Source organism: Lepus europaeus, chromosome 9 (assembly GCF_033115175.1).
Source record: "Lepus europaeus isolate LE1 chromosome 9, mLepTim1.pri, whole genome shotgun sequence".
Classification (NCBI taxonomy): Eukaryota; Metazoa; Chordata; class Mammalia; order Lagomorpha; family Leporidae; genus Lepus; species Lepus europaeus.
The window spans coordinates 40,281,312-40,301,660 of NC_084835.1; the positions used below are offsets into that span (position 1 = coordinate 40,281,312).

The 20,349-nt window shown below is 40.7% G+C and overlaps 1 protein-coding gene across 3 annotated transcripts in view; it reads left to right on the plus strand.

The window, feature by feature from the left end:
• The window catches only part of SLC25A26 (solute carrier family 25 member 26), a 141,344-nt gene that overhangs the window by 32,256 nt on the left and 88,739 nt on the right, over nt 1-20,349 (plus strand). For all 3 annotated transcript variants that reach the window (XM_062201231.1, XM_062201232.1, XM_062201233.1), the window contains one exon: nt 18,276-18,380. In XM_062201231.1, the coding sequence (XP_062057215.1) occupies nt 18,276-18,380 (105 nt within the window). The remainder of the gene's footprint in view (nt 1-18,275; nt 18,381-20,349) is intronic.

Here is a 20,349-nt window from a genome sequence, read left to right on the forward strand (position 1 = left end):
GCTCTCCATGCTTGCAGGGATGAAATGATGCAATACTTACAAAGTGCTCAGCCTGGCGTCTGACACACACAGGGTTAATATATGTTGGCACTCATGTCACTGAAATTGTGTGTGGTGCATTTTTAGAATTTCATGGTTTTGCAAAGAATGCTGATTCAGAAGATGAAGAAATTTAAATTCAGAGGAGTCTGGTGACTTGCTCAAGGTTTTTTTGTGGATAATAAAATACTCTTGTAGAATGAATCAGTAAATGCTTCTGTGTGTTCTTCCTGTAACACTTCTGTACAGACTTATACTTTTGATATGATGTATAAGAAGTTGCGATCAGTGATTCCAAGATGGCAGAGTAGGGAGAGCACTTACTGCTCTAGCCCAGGAGAAGACAGTTTAAAAAAAAGTGGAGATAGTGTAGTTTCAGGAAAGAGTTAGGGAGAAAATGGCATAGGAAACTACTGAAATTAGAGGGACACGGTGGACCTATGTGGAGGGCATGGGCGCCCTCAGCTTGGGACTCCAGCAGCTGAGAGCCTATGCACCAGAACTAGACAGTGAGGTGAGACCAGACCGCAGCAGCCCAAGGCACTGGTGAAAAAGTAGCAGGAAGAGCCTAGAGGGAACCTGGCTTTGCGCCCCGTGGGGGAAAGTATACCAGCCAAACTGGAGGAGAAAAAAAAAAAAAAAAAAAGGATGGGACAGACACTTTTCTCTCTCCCTAATCACTTTACATCAGTGTCCTGTAACAAGCTGATAGAGCGGGTGACATTTTGGCCATACCTAACAGCTGTGCCAGCTCCTGTCTGCACCTGGCAACCAGCCCAGTGGAGACTCCTGACTCTGGTGGGAAGAACTTACAGGGCTAAGAGCTTGTGACTATGTGAAGCTTCTGTACTGGGACTGTGAAAAAGACTGAGGGTGTGGCTGGGACTCTGAGCAGTCTTGAGACCTTAAAGAGGAATCAAAATGAAATGAAGAATTCAGTTCAACAAATAAAAAATACAGTTGAGAGCCTTAAAAACAGAATTAGTGAAGCAGAGGAAAGAATATCGGACTTAGAAGACAAAGCACAGGAAAGTACACAGTCAAACCAAAGATAAGAAGAAATTAGAAAACTGTAAACACTGTTAGGAATCTACATGATATATTAAAAAGCCCAACATATGGGTTCTAGGAGTTCCTGAAGGTATGGAGAGACAGAAAGGATTAGAAGGCCTTTTTAGTGAAATAGTAGCAGAAAACTTCCCAAGAATAGCAGAAAATTTCCCAGGTTTGGAGAAAGAAAGGGACTTCCAAGTACAGGAAGCATACAGAACTTGCAGTAGACATGACCAGAAAAGATCCTTGCCGTGACACATTGTAATCAAACTCACCAGAGAGAAACATTAAGAGAAGATTCTAAAATGTGCCAGATTACTTTCAGAGGATCTCCAGTTAATACTCATAGTGGACTTATCAGAAACCCTACAGGCTAGGAGAGAATGGCGAGATATAGTCCAAGTCTTAAGAGAAAAATACTATATCCTACAAAGCTCTCATCTGTGAATGAAGGTGAAATAAAGACCTTCCATAACAAACAGATATTGAAAGAATTTGTCACCACCCATCCAGCCCTACAAAAGATGCTTAAGGATGTGTTAAACAGAGAAACATGGTCAACACTACGAAAGAAGGTAAAGGAAGAAAATCTCTCAGTAAAAGATTAAAGGAAGTTCAAAGTATAAATTGGGAATATTTTTGAAAAAATGACAGGGCAAAGTCATTACTTATCAATAGTCACCTTGAATGTAAATGACCTCAACTCCCCAGTTAAAAGACAGACTGGATGAATGGATTAAAAAACAAAACCCATCTGTTTGCTGCTTACAAGTAACACATCTTTCTAACAAAGGTGCATGCAGACTGAAAGTGAAAGGTTGGAAAAAGATGCTTCATGCCAACAGAAACCAAAAAAGAGCTGGCATAGCCATCTTAATATCAGACAAAATAGACTTTAACACATAAACTGTTAAAAGAGACAAAGAGGGGCACTATATAATGATTAAGGGATCAATTCAACAGGAAGATGTAGCTATTACAAATGGATATGCACCTAATTATAGGGCACTGGACTATTTAAAAGATATGTTAAAGCATTTAAAGAGAGACTTAGACTCCAATACAATATAGTATTGGGGGCCTTCAATACTCCACTTTCAGCAATGGACAAATAAACCAGACAATCAACAAGGAAACAGCAGATTTAATCAACATTATAGACCAAATGGACCTAACAGGTATCTATAGAACTTTTTCATCCTACAGTTACAGAATACACCTTCTTCTCACTAGGACATGGAACTTTCTCTAGGATTGACCACATGCTAGGCTTAGCAAATTTGCTCAGCAAATTAAAAAAAAAAAAAAATCGAAATCATACCATGCATCTTCTTGGACCAGATTGGAATAAAGCTGGAAATAGGCAACTCAGGAATCTCTAGAGCATATGCAAACACATGGAGGCTGAACAACATGCTCCTGAATGAACAGTGGGTCATAGAAGACATTAAAAGGAAAATCAAAAACTTTCTGGAAGCAAATGAAGATGACAACACAACATATCAAATCTTAGGGGTTACAGCAAAAGCAGTGTTAAGAGGAAAGTTTATAGCAATAGGTGCCTGCATCAAGAAATTGGAAAGACACCAAATAAATGAGCTGTCAGTGCATCTTAAGGATCTAGAAAACCAACAGCAGACCAAACCCAAAACTAATAGGAGAAAAGAAATAATTAAAATTAGAAAAGAAATCAACAAAGTTGAATAAAAAATACAAAAGATAAGCAAAATGAAGAGCTGGTTTTTTGAAAAAATAATATTGACTCATCATTGGCCCAACTATAACTTCTCTCTCCAATAAAAGGAGAGAGAAGACCCGAATCAGTGAAATTAGAAATGAAAAGTAAATGTAACAAGAGACACCACAGGAAAAAAAAAATCATCAGAAATTACTATAAAAAGCTGTATACCAACAAACTAGGAAACCTCGAAGAAATGGATAGATTCTTGGGCATATACAACCTTCCTAAATTAAGCCATGAAGACATAGAAAACCTAAACAGACCCATAACCAAGACGGAAATTGAAACAGTAATAAAGGCCCTCCCAACAGAGAAAAGCCTAGGACTGGACGGCTTCATTGTTGAATTCTATCAGACATTTAAATAAGAACTAACAATTGAAAGAGAGGGAATCCTCCCAAATTCTTTCTACTAAGCCAGCATCACCTTAATTCCTAAACCTGAAAGAGAAAATTAGATCAATTTTCCTGATGAATGTAGATGCTAAAATCCTCAACAAAATTCTAGCCAATCAAATCCAGCAACACATCAGAAAGATCATCCACCCAAACCAAGTGAGATTTGTCCCTGGTATATAGGGATGGTTCAACATTTGCAAGTCAATCACTGTGATACATCACATTAACTGCTGAACAAAAACCATATGACTATCTCAGTAGATACAGAGAAAGCATTTGATAAAATACCAAACCCTTTCATGATGAAAACTCTAAGCAAATTGGGTATAGAAGGAACATTCCTCAACACAATCAAGGCAATTTATGGCAAACCTGTGGCCAGCATCATGGGGAATAGTTGGAAGCATTCCCACTGAGATCTGGTACCAGACAGGGATGCTCACTCTCACCATTGCTATTCAATATATTACTGGAAGTTTTAGCCAGAGCCATTAGGCAAGAAAAAAAAAATCAAAGGGATACAAATTGGCAAGGAAGAAGTTGAACTATCCCTCTTTACAGATGCCATGATTCTTTACATAGTGGATCCAAAGAACTCCACTAAGAGACTATTGGAACTCATAGAAGAGTTTTTTTTTTTTCATTTTTAATATTTATTTAATGGATGCATTTTTACATAGATAGAACTTTAGGAATATAGTGGTTCTTTCCCCCATGCCCTGCACCCCTGCTCCCATTCCTCCTCCCATTCCCTCTCTCATTTTCTTCTTCATTATGGATCATTTTTAGTATGACTTTATATACAGAGTCTATGCTAATTATAGACTTCAACAATTTGCCTCCACACCCACACACAACATATAGAGTACAGTTTGGGGAGAGAATTTGCAGTCGATTCTCATATTACAATTCAATGGGGACAGAGGTCCTACCTGGGGAGCAAGTGCACAGTGACTACTGTTGTCATAGAAGAGTTTAGTAAAGTAGCAGGATATAAAATCAATACTGAAAAATTAACAGCCTTTGTATGCAGACAGTGCCACAGCTGAGAAAGAACTTCTAACATCAACTCCATTTATAATAGCTACAAAAAAAAAAAAATCAAATACTTTTGAATAAACTTAACCAAGGATGTCAAAGATCTCTATTATGAGAATTATAAAAGATTAAAGAAAGAAATAGAAGACAAAAAATGGAAAAATCTTTCATGTTCATGGTTAGAAGAATCAATATCATCAAAATGTCCATTCTTCCAAAAGCAATTTACAGATTCAATGTGAAACCAATCAAAATACCAAAGACATTCTTCTCAGATCTGGAAAAAATGATGCCGAAATTCATATGAAAGCACAGGAGTTTTTGAATAGCTAAAGCAATCTTATATAACAAAAACAAAGCCGGAGGCATCATAATACCAGGTTTCGATGGATGCTACAGGGCAGTTATAATCAAAACAGCCTGATACTTGTACAAAAACAGATGGATAATGAGGCTGATGCTGTGGTGCAGCAGGTTAAAATCATTGGATCAGAATAGATCCAATAGATCATTGGAACAGAATAAAAACACCAGAAATCAGTTCAAACATTGACAACCAACTTACATTTGATCAAGGAGCTAAAACCAATCCCTGGAGCAAGGACAGTGTCTTCAACAAGTGGTGCTGGGAAAACTGGATTTCCACATGCAGAAGTATGAAGCAGGACCGCTACCTTACACCTTATACAAAAATCCATTCAAAATGAGTCAAAGACCTAAATCTTTGACCTGATACCATTGAATTATTACAGAACATTGGAGAAACTGTGTAAGACATTGGCACAGGAAAAGAGTTCTTGTGAGAGACTGCAGAGGCACTGACAGCCAAAGCCAAAATTAACAAGTGGGATTATATCACATTGAGAAGTTTCTCTGTGGCAAAAGAAACAGGAAAGTGAAGAGGCAACCGACAGGATGGGAGAAATTATTTGCATACTATGCAACTGATAAAGGATTAATAACCAGAATCTACAAAGAGATCAAGAAACTCCACAACAACAAAACAAATGATCCAGTTAAGAGATGGACCAAGGACTTAAACAGACATTTTTCAAAAGAGGAAATCTTAATGGCCAATAGACACATGAAAAAATGTTCAGGATCACTAGCCATCAGGGAATGCAAGTCGAAACCCCAATGAGGTTTCACCTCACCCTGGTTAGAATGGCTTTCATACAGAAATCAACTAACAACAAATGCTGGGGAGGATATGGGGAAAAAGGTACCTAATCCACTGTTGGTGGGAATGCAAACTGGTAAAGCCACTATGGAAGACAGTTTGAAGATACCTCAGAAATCTGAATATAGTCCTACCATACGACCCAGCCATCCCACTCTTGAATTTACCCAAGGGAAATTAAATTGGCAAACAAAAAAGCTGTCTGCACCTTAATGTTTATTGCAGCTCAATTCACAATAGATAAGACCTGGAATCAACCTAAATGTATATCAACAGTAGACTGGATAAAGAAATTATGGCACATGTACTCTGTAGAATACTTTACCGCAGTAAAAAACAATGAAATCCGGTCATTTGCAGCAAAATGGAGAGATCTGGAAAACATGCTGAGTGAAATAAGCCAGTCCGAAAGGGACAAATATTATATGTTGTCTCTGATCGGTGACAACTGAGCACCTAAAATGAAACCTGTAAAAGTGAAATTGACACTATCAGAAGCAATGACTTGATTAACCCTTGTCCTGACTTTTGAGGAATAGTTTATTATTTTATTCTTTTTACTGTCTTCTTTTTCTACTTAATACCATTGGTTGAACTCTTCATTTAACACAAAATTATTCTTAGGTGTTTAAATCCAATTGAAAATTGATCCCTGTAAAAAATAAGAGTGGGAATAAGAGAGGGAGGAGATGTACAGTTCAACACATGTCCCCACATACTTACCTCTAAGGGTAAAGGTAAAAACTTGCCAGGGGACTCCAAATCCCATTATGTTGGCAGGTACTAATGCCGTCTTAGTAGTTAAAGTGATTATTTTAGGTGCATAATTGATCATAAAGATAGGAATAAGTGTCAAAGAGATAACATAAATAAGACCAAGTGGCTGCTAATAACAATAGATAGAATTAAAAAGGAGAGAATGATCCAACATGGGAAGCAGGCCACACAGCAGACTCATAGAATGACAAATGCCCTGAACAGCACTCTGGCCTCAGAATCAGCCCTTAAGGCATTTGGATCTGGCTAAAAAGCCCATGAGAGCATTTCAGGCATGGAAAACCAAGACACTGTGGCAAAAATGGCCTACATGAAAGATCTCTGTGAGTGAGATCTCAGTGGAAAGAAGGGACCATCAAAGAAGGAAGTACCTTTCTCTGAAGGGAGAAAAGAACTTCCACTTTGCTTATGGCCCTGTCTAAATAATGATGGAGTTTGTGGACTCAAAAGGGAAGCCTTGGCAGCTCATGACAAGAGTCTTGGGTGATCACTGATGTCATGAAAAAGAGTATCAGTTGTTAAATCAACAACAGGAGTCACTGTGTACTTGCTCCCCATGTAGGACCTCTGTCCTTAATGATTTGTACTTTGAGAATTAATGATAAAACTTGTCTTCAAACAGTACTTCATACTTTGTGTGTCTGTGTGAGTGCAAACTGTTGAAATCTTTACTTAGTATAGAGTTGATCTTCTGTATATAAAGATAATTAAAAATGAATCTTAATAAAGAATGAGATGGGAGAGGGACTAGGAGGTGGGATGGTTTAGGGGTGTGAGGGTGGGTATGGTGGTAAGAACTACCATAATCCAAAAGCTGTACCTATGAAATTTATATTTATTAAATAAAAGCTTTCTGGAGAAAAAAAAAAAGTTGCATTGGGCAAGTGGTTTGGGCTCCTGCTTGGGATTCTTTTTTCTTTTTTTTTTTTTAAAGATTGTTTTGGGGCTGGCACCATGGCTCACTTGGTTAATCTTCCGCCTGCAGTGCCGGCATCCCATATGGATGCTGGTTCTAGTCCCAGCTGTTCTTCTTCCAGTCCAGCTTTCTGCTGTGGCCCGGGAAGGCAATGGATAACGGCCCACGTGCTTGGGCACCTGCACCCGCATGGGAGACCAGGAGGAAGCACCTGGCTCCTGGCTTCGGATCGGCGTAGCTCCGGCTGTAGCGGCCATTTGGGGGGTGAACCAATGGAAGGAAAACCTTTCTCCCTGTCTCTCTCTCTCACTAACTCTATCTGTCAAATTTAAAAATAAATAAATAAGTAAAAGATTGATTGATTTATCTGAAAGGCAAAGCCACATACAGAGGGAAAGACAGAGAGGTCTTTGATCTGCGGGTTCACTCCCCAAACGGCTACAAATGGACTGATCCAAAGCCAGGAGCCAGGAGCTTCTTCGGGGTCTCCCACATGAGTATAGGAGCTAAGCACTTGGACTATCTTCTGCTGCTTTCCCAGGCCATAGCTGAGAGCTGGATCAGAAGAGGAGCAGCTGATACACGAACTGGCGCCCATATGAGATGCCGGCTCTGCAGGCAGAGGCTTAGCCTACTACGCCATAGCGTTGTCTCTGCTGGCTGGGACTCCTGTATTCCATATCAGAGTGCCTGGGCTACAGTCCCAGCTTTCTGCAAATGCATGCTCTGAGAGGCAGCCTGTAATGACTCAAGTATTTGGGTCCCTGCCACCCACGTAGGAGTACTGGGTGGATTTCTGGGCTCCTGACGTTAGCCCCTTGTGGGCATTTAGGAGGTGAACGAGCAGATGGAAGATCTCTGACTCTTTCTGTCTCTTTGTCTCTTTTCCTCTGCATTTCAAATAAGCAGAAATACTGAGGTTTCAAATCCTTCAGTTTTTTTTTTTTTAATTAAGATTAGGTCAGATTCTAAAATTTGTTGTTGGTTACTGTGGTAAGCTAAATATTCTGCCCTTGTCCCCATCCCTGGTCTACGCTCCCACCCCCAACACACAGTGTTCTTATACCATAAACCTATGAGTGTGGTATCTTACATGGCACAAGGTCCTGGCAGATAGGATTGAGGATGTTGCTATGTAAAGAGTTGCCTGGGTGATGCGCGTATCATCACAAGAGGCTTTATGTTAGAGGGATGCAGGTAGGTCAGAGAGGAGGGTGTTTTGAAGATGGTATGCTGATGGCTTGAAGTTGGAGAAAGAGATCATTAACCATGGCATGCATATGGTTTTGTTGTGGCTGAGCGAGTGTAAATGGAGCAGCACTGTCAGTGGAGAGCAGCCTCATGCCCTAAAGAACTCTCTGCACCAAAGGTCAAAGCATCATGGTTTATGAAGGCAGAAACCACAAGAGAGGGGGAATGCATGGTTACTAGTGTTAAGCTGACCCAAGGCCTGTGCGAAACTAATATTAATTACACTCTTGATAATACCAATTACAAATTAACAGTGCCAGTTACAGTCTTGACATTAGTCCAGGTATTGACCTAAATATGTGGGATGAGACAAATTACATTCCTAACATTAATCTAGGTTCAGCCTGTCTCTTTTAAGCTTGAGCGATCATGCTGTGGAGTTTGAATGTTCTGCCAGGTGGAATGCAGTAAGTTGTTATTGCCTTAAGTTTTAGGCCATAGCTAGTTTGAGACCATAGTCTGATGGTGGAGGGTGCTTTCTCAAGATGTAGTCCCAGGTGCTCTAAAATGGAGTCCCTACTGTCAAGGTGTTACTTCAGTTTCTAGGGAATTGAGGTTTCCTTACAGCTTGCATGAGGCAAGCCACCTGACTGACTCCTTGATTTTAACTCAGTGAGACCCATTTTGGAGTACTCAGCTCCAGAATAATAGGTAATAAATTTGTAATGTTTTAAGCCATTAAGTATGTGGTAATCTATTATAGCAGCAAAGGGAAACTACAGCATTTACTGTTACAGTCGCCTCCATTTTCAGGGTTTTATATTGGTAGAAATTGATAAATTTATCCATGGAGTGGATTCTACTGTGAAATCCGTCCTCATTTCTGCTATAGAAAGGTGTGAAAGGGAAAGAGCTGTTTGTGCTTTACTCTCATGGGTTATTTAAAATGCTGTGAACAGGGGTGAGTGTTGGGCGTAGTGGTTGAGGTACCCATGTCCTGTATCAGGATGACTGGGTTTGATCCCTGTCTCTGGACCCAGACCGCAGCTCCATCCTTGTGCAGACCCCGAGAGGCAGTGCTGATGACTCAGGTGGTTGAGTTCCTGCCGCCCACCTGTGAGATCTGGATTGTGTTCCTGGCTCCTGTGGGGAAGGAAGCCAGAGGATGAGAGCTCTCTGTCTCCCTGCCTCTCACATCAGTCAATACATACAAATTTTAAAAAGATACATAGTCTTCTTAAAAAGTTAAAAAAATTCTGGGAACAGCTTCAGTCACAAGGCCTACAAGGTGAAGTAATTATTTTTGTAGAGGAGATTATTAAATTTCTGGGTAGCATCTAGGTTATCGAGGGTACTACTTCCGTAAGTCTTGTCGGGCAAGAGAAACTGATAGCTGTAAAGCTTTAAATTTTTTTTTCTTGAAATGCTTATTGCATATTTGTAAAAGTACTTTTATAAGGAAGGATGGTTTGATGAATTTATGCCCCAATCTAAGTGGATTTACCAACAGCTGTGATTCCAGTTATGACCAAAAGATGGCAGACTTGACACACAAATTAACTTTATTTGTAGAGGTTTTTTTTTTTTTCTTTTCTTTTCTTTTCTTTTCTTTTTTTTTTGAATACTTTTTCATTGGTATAGAGAATGTTAGCTATCGTATTTTGGAAATATGCTTTTTAAGGAGAATTTTTAAAATGCAGAATAAAATATAGGTAATTTAACTGTGTGTTTCAAAAAATCTTAGAAGTCTCATAAGATATTTCCCAGATCTTCCTTTTACCAATTTGCCACATTGAAATTGTGCTGCAAAGTACAACATAAATAGTTTCTGCTTTCACTATGAGTAAGCTTTGCTTGGTCCTGTGGCATATTTTAAAATTTCCCTTCAGTTTATTATAGAGTTGCCTGTTGAAACTTGAAGAAGTAGATGATACTAAAGCTTGAACGTGTAAGTTCATAAGATATGTGTAAATATGATCTTACCTTTAGTGAAAAAGAAGTGTGGAGTTGATAATCAGAAGACTTGGGTTTCACCCTTGATTCAAGCAGCTCTCTCACCATTGGTGACTTCTGTGCTCTCAGATTGATTTATACATAATTAGCTTCTGATACCAGAGTAATGTTTCTAAGCTGTTGATGTTTCTTTGAGAAAAGTCTTAAATCAGATAGTTTTTATTTTTGTTGAACTCTGGTGAAATGTTCGGGAAAGGACATAATATAAAGTACCCTTGGTGATACTCAGTGACTTTAAAGAACATTTCAAGTGAGGGCAGTAGTGAGTTTGCAAAACCCTGGTAGGTGATGTGGTATAGAGAAGTTGGCTGTGGCCATGAAAGACCAGATTCCGGTAGCATCTATTTCTCTTTGTCTGACTTGAGTCATTTTCACTATTATGAGACTGAAGTTTGCTATGATTTCTTTTCTCTTCCAGTCTTAGAATTTGTAGTTTTGCATCTCGGTATTTTATTTAATACATGGGAATAAAGACATTTAGCTCGCCTTTGCAATGTAATTAAAAACCTTATCAGAAAAATTTTATTTACATTAAAGAAAAAATTTTTGATAGCATCATTAGTTTTCAGAATTTTGATCTATTTCAGTGTATTTTTGATATAGTTAAGATAATAACATTGCACCTTCATGTTGGTAAAAGATAGAATGATATGTATTTCCTTTATGGAAGGCCTTTGATGTCTTTTCATAGATCTGTAACTTATAAAAGATAGTTGAGTTTAATGAAAATGCCCCATTCCTGTGTCATGGATTCATCCGGAGCCCCAGATTTATAAGGGAGAAATACTCCACAGAACGCATTTACCAAGCACCCCCATGACATTACCTTTATTTCCTTTCATAGAACCACAGTACTGTAACATGTTTTTGTTCTTGTGCAGTGAAACACTCTGTTGTATCTCAGATTCAAATCTAAGAAAGATCAGAGTTAATAGAAAACCAAATGCAAGGCTCCAGAGTTGCTGGAGGAAATAGAGGCATTCCTTTGTAGCCTTTCTCTTAGGCCAAAATTGCCAGCCCCAAGAAGTCAGGGAGCCGTGCTGGGGGCTGTGTGCCCTGTTGGTTAGTTAGATTGGTTTTCATCTGAGAACCTTTTCAAAGTTTTTCTTCTGCTTCTGTATTTTTAAGAAATAAAAACATAATGTAAGAACACAGAGGGTTATGAAGCATGAAGTTCCATAAATATTTATGCCAAACCACAAAAGTGGACAGTTCCTATTTTCTTGACAATATTGGGGTCATATTTTACTCTTGACCTCTTGAATTGAAAAATACATGGAGTTAGTAAACTCTTCTCTTTTCTTTTTTTATTTTAATAGGTTTTAGATGCTGGGAGCTATCTTGTTAGGCTCACTGGACTTTCTTTTCTTTTCTGGTATATTAGTGTATCTCTAAAAGTTTATATCCATATCAGAAGGAACACGATTTATACCTATTATAGGTGTGACTGGTAAACTGCTTAATGTATTTTGTTCTGTTTATTGTTACTAAATTAAAAATAATTGTTGCTTTTGACAAGGCTAATAAGTAGGTTTGTGTCTAAAAGCCTACTATAAATTAGCCCTTTCATTTTGTTTTCTCTATGTTAATTGTAGAGAATTTAGAAAATATTTGTAAACAGAAGAAACATCACCTGTAATCCCGCTTTTAAAAATACTACTTTTTTTTCTAATCTTTATATATGGGCAGTCTGTTTAATATTAGAATTTATTTTTAAATTCTGGAGTGTTAGTAATTTCTGAGGAACTCAATGATTTCTTGGTGTTTTCCTTCCTCCTGGATAGTTTGATTTGCTTTCTAGATAAAACGATGCAAAAAAAAAAAAAATACACAGTGGGGAGATCGGCAGTGCTGGGGCTTGTGGTGTAATAGGAGTGAAAATAATCTGCTTAACACGCTGCAGAGTTTAAGTGAATACTACAAAATGTCATTCAGATAGTTTATTTGGAAATCAAAGCAAATAAAACTATAACTACATTTGATAATAAATAAAACTATAAATTGTAAACTAAACTTATAAAAAGGAAAGAATCTTGGAGGTAGAAAAGAGAAGGTTATTGTATAAACTGAAGAATTATTGAAATAGAACCTGAAAGGACCCCATAAAGACTGGGCTAAGTCAAGGAAGAAGAATTGCACAGATAATAATAGAAATACGTACATTTTAATTTGTCAGTTCAAAAAGCTAAATAAAATTTAAAAAGATGAAAAAGCAAGTTAGACGCAAGAAGATGGGGAATGCCTGAGCATTCATTCACACCCAGGACTGGGGCTTCAGCCTACGTCTGCAAGCCCTCAGCCCTGGCTGCTTCCTTGTTGGAGTGGAGCCCTGTGTGAGAGCTCCAGAATAGATGTAGGGTGTGGGCCCGAGGCTGGGAGCGTACCAGGTGAGGGAAGGTGGCCTCAGATGGATAGCTGTGAGCCAGGGCTCCTGACTCGACCTTTCAGAAAACTTAAGGGATGGCTTTGTCATACAGTTTTGGCCAGCATATCCAAGGGGACATCTGCTGAGGGCACCCAAAAAAAAAAAAAAAAAAAAAAAAAAGGCAGGCTCTTCTTGCCTTGAGACCAGTTCTGGGTTGAGGGGCTGTTGAGGGAGCAAGAGCTTTAACTCAGGAGCTTGCCTGGGGCTGAGTGGCCGTTGTGCTGAGGCCGCCGGGCAGGAAGGTGGAGAGGGCCTTGGCTCTCTTTCCCTTTGTTGAGGCTCTGCACTCAATGTTGAGCTGTTTATCACCAGACAGCTTGGTAAGTGATACAACTAAATGTCTGTTGACATAATTAAATGCCATTTGTAATCACTGTGCTAGGTACTTGTGTCTGAAAAAGCCATTATTTCTGTGAATGCCTCACAACACTGTTTGGAGATTACTAGGATATGTGGAAGGCTGGAGAAAGGCTTGGGACATGAATGGGAAGGGAGGCTACAGCAAGAACCAGAGCCAGGAGCAGTGTGGTAGGGGATGTTGTCTGTGGTGCTAGCTCCTGGACTGTGCCTTCCTTGCTGCATGCCACTACTGTGAGTGAGTGGTTTATTATCTCAGCAGCTCCAGAACAGCCCTGTTCACGAAAACACACATGTGATTTTATACTTTCCAGTTGCCTCCTTAACGAAGGTAGAAAATGGCTGGGTGTTGTGGCGCAGGAGCTTTAACTACTGCTAAGGATGTCTGCATCCCATATTGGAGTGCTGATTTGAGTTCTGGCTGCTCCATTTCCCATCCAGCTTCTTGCTAATTTGGCTGGGTGACAGCCAGTGATGGCCCAAGTACTTGGGTTCCTGCCACCCACATGAGAGACCTGGATTGAGTTTCTTGCATATGGCTTTTGCCTGGCTCATCTGTGACTGTTGCAGGCATTTGGGGAGTGAACTAGCAGATAGAAGGTCTGTGTCTTTTCCTTTTACTCTGTCACTCTGCCTTTTATTTACTTACATACATACATAAATAAATAAAACTTTTGAAAGTGGAAATCAGTTGGGAATAATTTTCATATATTTTATTAAATACATAGGATATACTAACATTCCAATGTAATCAATATAAAATGATTATTAATGTAATATTGTACATTTTTTTTCATATCAAGTGTTCAGAATCTAATGTGTATTGTACACATACAGTGTGGTTCACTTGCATTAACTTCTTCCCAAGAGTGTTATGAGCTTCTTGTGAATAGCCTGTGTATTGGCCGACGTAGCCCTAGAATCAGGCTTCCAGATGGGATTGTTTGATTAGCCAAACCCAAGGCTGACTCCCTTTATTTACCTGGGAAGCTTCTTTCTCTTCAGAGTTGGAAACTGGGCAGCACAGGAGGCTTGTATTCACTCTGGTGATGGATCTCTTTCCTGTTTTGTGCCTCTGACTCCTCTCCTGCCCTCTTTTCAAGAATTGATGTTCATCAGGGTTCTGTTCTTGGTTGTTTGATCATCCTTTTTGGCTCTTTGAGCCATCTGTCCTTTGGTATGCTGGTGACTTGCATATCTGTATTTCTTTCCCCATCATTTCTCTAGTTTTGTAGCTGTGCATTCATTTCTTGTCAGCACATAGCCAGTTTCAGGTCCCAAAGGTTTCTCCTACTCAGCATTTCCCAGTCTGAACTTACCATCCGTCCTTGAAACCTGCTGTTCTTCCTCTGACCCCCGATCTATCTCATTTAGCAGGACCAGTGTGTAACCATCACCCAGAACGGCTGGGGTGCATTTTTTCCCTTACTTTTCTGAAAATGGAAGATGCAAGTTTGACCATTATTGTTTGAGCCATTGTTATTTCCTGGGCATCTTTTATAGAACTATGTGGAAACCCCATAACTGGTCTCCAGCCATCTGGTTTATTTTTCTCTCTTTGCTTCTTACCTGTCTCTTCCCTTTGTCCCCCAGCTGCGCTATGCACTGCAGCTGGAGTGATCTCTCTAAACACAGGTTATCATTCTTCTGCTTAAGCGTGTCTATTTGCTCCCATTGTGAAATAAAGCTCAAAATCCATATATGGCATGGAGGCATACCTTGTCTGTCCATCCAGTCTCACCTCCTTGCTCTTGCACTTGGCACTTCGGTAATATGGGTCTCCTGCTTTTCCCAGGCCCTTTGCCATCTTACTTGCCAGCAGATTCTGCCTCAGTTGGGAGGCTCTGTGAAGGAATAATCTCTGCAGGTTTCCTTAGTCTGGTTGGACTAAATTTGCCTCCTGCTGTGTTTCCCATGATCTTTTCTGTGCGTCTTTTTTTGGGGAGGGGTAGAGGGGAGCTTTGTGTTGCTGGTTTTATCTCTGTGTGTCTGTGGGTTCTTGGAGCTTAGACCATCATCTTACTGTTTTTTGCCTTGGAGAGTCTGTGTAGTGTGTGGGTCAGCATTTTTTTGTTAACTGACTTAGGCAGGTTTGAAGGGAGAGAGGGTGGAAAGATATGTTGGCTCAAATTGCAGACATCTCTATGAATAATAAACAGCCAAATGCTTGATGAATGAAGAAATAGAAATCAAATTGTACTGTTGCATAAGTCTTAGGAGAAAAATAACTCCAGCTAATGGATTATTTGTTACAACAGCATTTGTGGTGGTTCTGCATCATCATGGAGCATTGGTACTTTTTAGTTTCTAAAGGTGATAAGCCAGTGTTAACTCACTCTGACATCAAAAATCACATCACATATCATACTTGACCCTTTTTCTTGCAGTACTGAGATTTAGCTCTGTTCTGTGCCTACTCTGCTCTTGACTAGAACCCGGGGTAACAGCGCCGCAGGGGGAGGATTAGCCTATTGAGCCGCAGCGCCGGCTGAACTCTTTTGCTACAGCACAAAAGCAGTCACAAATAATAATACATAATGAGTGATTTTCCTATGTGCCAATAAAACTTTATTCGCAAAAATAGGCACTAGACTGCTAATCCTTGCTCTTGGTGAAAACATCAGCAAATCTTTCTTTGTTGAAACTCTGTTGAACTCTTTTTTTTTTTTTTCTTTTTTTTTTTTGACAGGCAGAGTGGACAGTGAGAGAGAGAGAGAGAGAGAGAGAGAGAGAAAGGCCTTCCTTTGCCGTTGGTTCACCCTCCAATGGCGGCTGCAGCCGGCGCATCGCGCTGATCCGATGGCAGGAGCCAGGTGCTTCTCCTGGTCTCCCATGGGGTGCAGGGCCCAAACACTTGGGCCATCCTCCACTGCACTCCTGGGCCATGGCAGAGAGCTGGCCTGGAAGAGGGGCAACCGGGACAGAATCCGGTGCCCTGACCGGGACTAGAACCCAGTGTGCCGGCGCCGCAAGGCGGAGGATTAGCCTGTTGAGCCACGGCGCCGGCCTATAAACTTTTTTAAATACCTTTGTGTATTTGTCTTGTGTAGGATTTTTTTAAAAAGATGTATTTATTTATTTTGGAAGTCAGAGTTAGAGGAAGACACACACACATAAACACACACACACAGAGGTTTTTTTTTTTTTTTTTTTTTTTTTTTTGACAGGCAGAGTGGACAGAGAGAGAAAAAGGTCTTCCTTTTGCTGTTGGTTCACCCTCCAATGGTTGCCAGCGCCCTGCGGTCGGCGCACCATGCTGATCCGAAGCCGGGAGCTAGGTGCTTCTCCTGGTCTCTCATGTGGGTGCAGGGCCCAAGCACTTGGGCCATCCTCCACTGCACTCCTGGGCCACAGCAGAGAGCTGGCTTGGAAGAGGAACAACCAGGACAGAATCCGGCACCCCGACCGGGACTAGAACCCCGTGTGCTGGCGCTGCTAGGCGGAGGATTAGGCTATTGAGCCACGGCGCTGGCCAACAGAGATCTTTTGCCCACTGATTCTCTCCAGATTGCTGCAATAGCCTGTGCTGGGCCAGACTGAAACCAGGAGCCAGGAGCTTCCTCCAGGTGGGTGCAGGGGCCCAAGTACTTGAGTCATCTCCTGCTTTTCCCAGGCCATTAAAAGGGAGCTGGATCAGAAGAGGAGCAGTTGGAGCTTGAACTGGCACTTACACAGGATGCCAGCGTCACAGAATATGGCCTTACCTGCTTCGCCACAACATGGCCTGTGTCAGTTTTTAAGTTAACCCATTCCACCCCCCTACCCAATCTTTTGACAACTTGCACCAAGCCTATGTAGTCATCCCTCAGTATTCAAGGGGGATTTGTTCTAGGAACCCAGAAGATGGAAGATCTATTTGTCTTTCCCTCTTTCTTTCTATCACTTTGCCTTTCAAGTACAAACTTTTTAAAAAAGATTTATTTACTTAGTTGAAAGGCAGAGTTAGAGAGAGAGAGAGGTCTTTCATCCTCTGGTTCACTCCCCAAATGGCCTCAACAGTTGGAGCTGGGCTGATCCACAGCCAGGAGTCTCCTAAGTGGGTGCAGGGGCCTAAGCACTTGGGGTATCCTCTGCTGCTTTCCCAGGCACATTAGCAGGGAGCTGGATCAGAAGTAGAGCAGCCAGGACTCAAACCCGTGTCCATATGGGATGCTGACATCACAGGCAGTGGCTTTTCCTGCTAAACCACAGTGCCGGCCCCCATCAAATAAATAATTTTTTAAAAAGGCTATTTTAAAGTGAAATTAGGAGTTAATGTGAAAAAACAGGAAATGTATGTGTATGAGCAGTCTTCGGCCAGCGCCGCGGCTCAATAGGCTAATCCTCTGCCTTGCGGTGCCAGCACACCGGGTTCTAGTCCTGGTCAGGGCACCAAATTCTGTCCTGGTTGCCCCTCTTCCAGGTCAGCTATGGCCCGGGAGTGCAGTGGAGGATGGCCCAAGTGCTTGGGCCCTGCACCCGCCTGGGAGACCAGGAGAAGCACCTGACTCCTGGCTTCGGATTGGTGCAGTGTGCCGACCGCAGCGGCCACTGAGGGGTGAACCAATGGAAAAAGAAGACCTTTCTCTCTGTCTCTCTCTCTCACTGTTCACTCTGCCTGTAAAAAAAAAAAAAAAAAAAAAAAAAAAAATGAGCAGTCTTCTAAAAGTTAATGGAGGGGCTGGCGCCATGGCTCACTTGGCTAAACCTCTGCCTGCAGCGCCAGCATCCCATATGGGCACCGGGTTCTAGTCCCGGTTGCTCTTCTTCCAGTCCAGCTCTCTACTGTGGCCGGGGAAGGCAATGGAGGATGGCCCAAGTGATTGGGTGACTGAACCCGCGTGGGAGACCAGGAAGAAGCACCTGGCTCTTGGCTTCAGATCGGCGTAGCTCCGGCCGTGGCGGCCATTTGGGGAGTGAACCAGCCGAAGGAAGACCTTTTTCTCTCTCTCACTATCTAACTCTATCTGTTAAAAAAAAAAAAAAAAAGTTAATGGAAAACAAATGCATTACAAATTACAATTCAATATTCCTGAATTTTATGATCTATTCATTCTATTTTCTGTGGATTTTTGAAGTATCTTTATACATTACATTTTTATGGAAATATTTCAACATTTATTTTAATTATTTCTTTTTTAAATTATAAAATAATTTATGTGTTTTAGGTTGCCTGTCTGATTCGAGTTCCTTCTGAAGTTGTTAAACAGAGGGCACAGGTATCTGCTTCTACCAGAACATTTAAGATTTTCTCTAACATCTTACGTGAAGAGGTAAGGTTGATTTTTCAGCCCTTTTTCTTTATTAAGAAAGATTTTATAAGTAACTATTACGAACCTTGTGTTCTTACCTCTGGAGTCCTAGAGGAAACCTTAGAGCTAAATTTAATATCTAATGATAGTAATATTTTTGCTAAGATTATCTTTGCTTTTTCCTTATTTGTTTTTGAATATTTCTTTTTCACCTTTCAAAACCAACACACACTGAGTGTGACTACTGCTTTTTGTCCTGAATTGTAATTTTCCTTTTAGAATCAGATACTGAACAAATTGTAAATATGTAATGTGAATAATGATATTAAATCAGCACAACAGAATTTGAGGGCCCCAAAGAGAAATGCAGTAATGGACTGGTAACACTGGCCAGCATCATAATGTTTATATCAAAATTTAAGTCCTCATTTGCTTATTGGTGTTAAGATCAAAAATTATTCTCCTGGGCTATGTGACTAGGGAGCACCTAACTGCTTTCTTTTATATTTTTTTTTACAGAAGCCTTTTTGAAAAAGTAGGAATCTATCAAATGGACATTTAAATGAATCTAAATTTTAAAAAAGTCATTCTTAATGATCTGACACCTAGGTGAGGGGACATCAGATATAGATATAAAAATGAGATCAGTTTAGTGTGGGGTCCCTGTTGAGTGTCATTGTTTAAATAGGTAAATCAGAGCTTATCTGGGAGTATTTAATGCTATTGAGAATGTTAAAGAATTTCTGATGTTTAAAGCCATGAAGTATAAATTTGTTTTTATATGTTTTTGGAAATATATTTAAAGAATCTTAAATGTTTTTTCCAAGATGTTGAATAATAGCAACAAAAAACTAAATTAATATGTAGTGAGGTTTTTTTTAAAAGGATTTATTTATTTATTTGAAAGAGTTACAGAGAGAGGTGGAGAGAAAGAGAGAGGGGTCTTCCATCTGTTGGTTTATTCCCCAAGTAGTCGCAAAGGCCAGGGCTGGGAAAGGCCAAAGCCAGGTGCTCTATGCAGGTCTCCCATGTGGGTGGCAAGGGGCCAAACGCTTTGGCCACCTTCTTCTGCTTTTCCCAGTCCATTAGCAGGGTCCTAGATCGGAAGTGGAACAGCCAGGACACAAACCCGTGCCCCTATTGGTTGATGGCGTTACAGGCAGCAGCTTTACTCACTGTGCCACAACACCGTAGTGAGTTTTATCATTAGAGATGCTCCATTTTAAAGGGAGCTAACCTGAGCCTCTGTTCCGTGGGCTGGTTTCTAGTTTTTTTCTGCTTTTAAGATTTATTTATTTGAAAGGCAGAGTTGGATGGAAGGAGAGACAGATAAAGGGATCTTCCATCCACTGGTTCCTCCCCAAATAGTTGCAGTGGCTGAGGCTGGGCCATGCTGAAGCCAGAAGCCTGGAACTCTGTTTGGGTCTTCTTTATGGGTTGCAGGGGTCAAGTATTTGGGCCTTCTGCTGCTTTCGCAGGTGCATTAGCAGGGAGCTGGATTGGAAGTAGAGCAGCTGGGATCCAAAACAGCACCCATATGGGATGGCAGCATCACAGGCAGTTGCTTAACCTGCTGTGCCACAGTGTCTGCCCCTGGTTTTAAAACTTTAACCTCTTAAAATACTGCAGTAATTGTGAACATTTTAGTGAACTTCGGTATAGATAAATCTTCTTTATTCAGAAAGTTATTCAGAAATCTTTGCTGTTCTTCCTTTTTTTTTTTTTTTTTTTAGATTTATTTATTTGAAAGAGTTACACAGAAAGAGAAGAACAGGCAGAGAAACAGGCAGAGAGAGATGTCTTCCATCTGCTGGTTGACTCCCTAATTGGCTGCAATGGCCAGAGCTGCTCTGATCTGAAGCCAGGAGCCAGGAGCTTCTTCCAGGTCTCCCACGTGGGTGCAGGGGCCCAAGCACTCGGGCCATCTTCCACTGTTTTCCCAGGCCATAGCAGAGAGCTGGATCGGAAGTGGAGCAGCCAGGACTTGAAC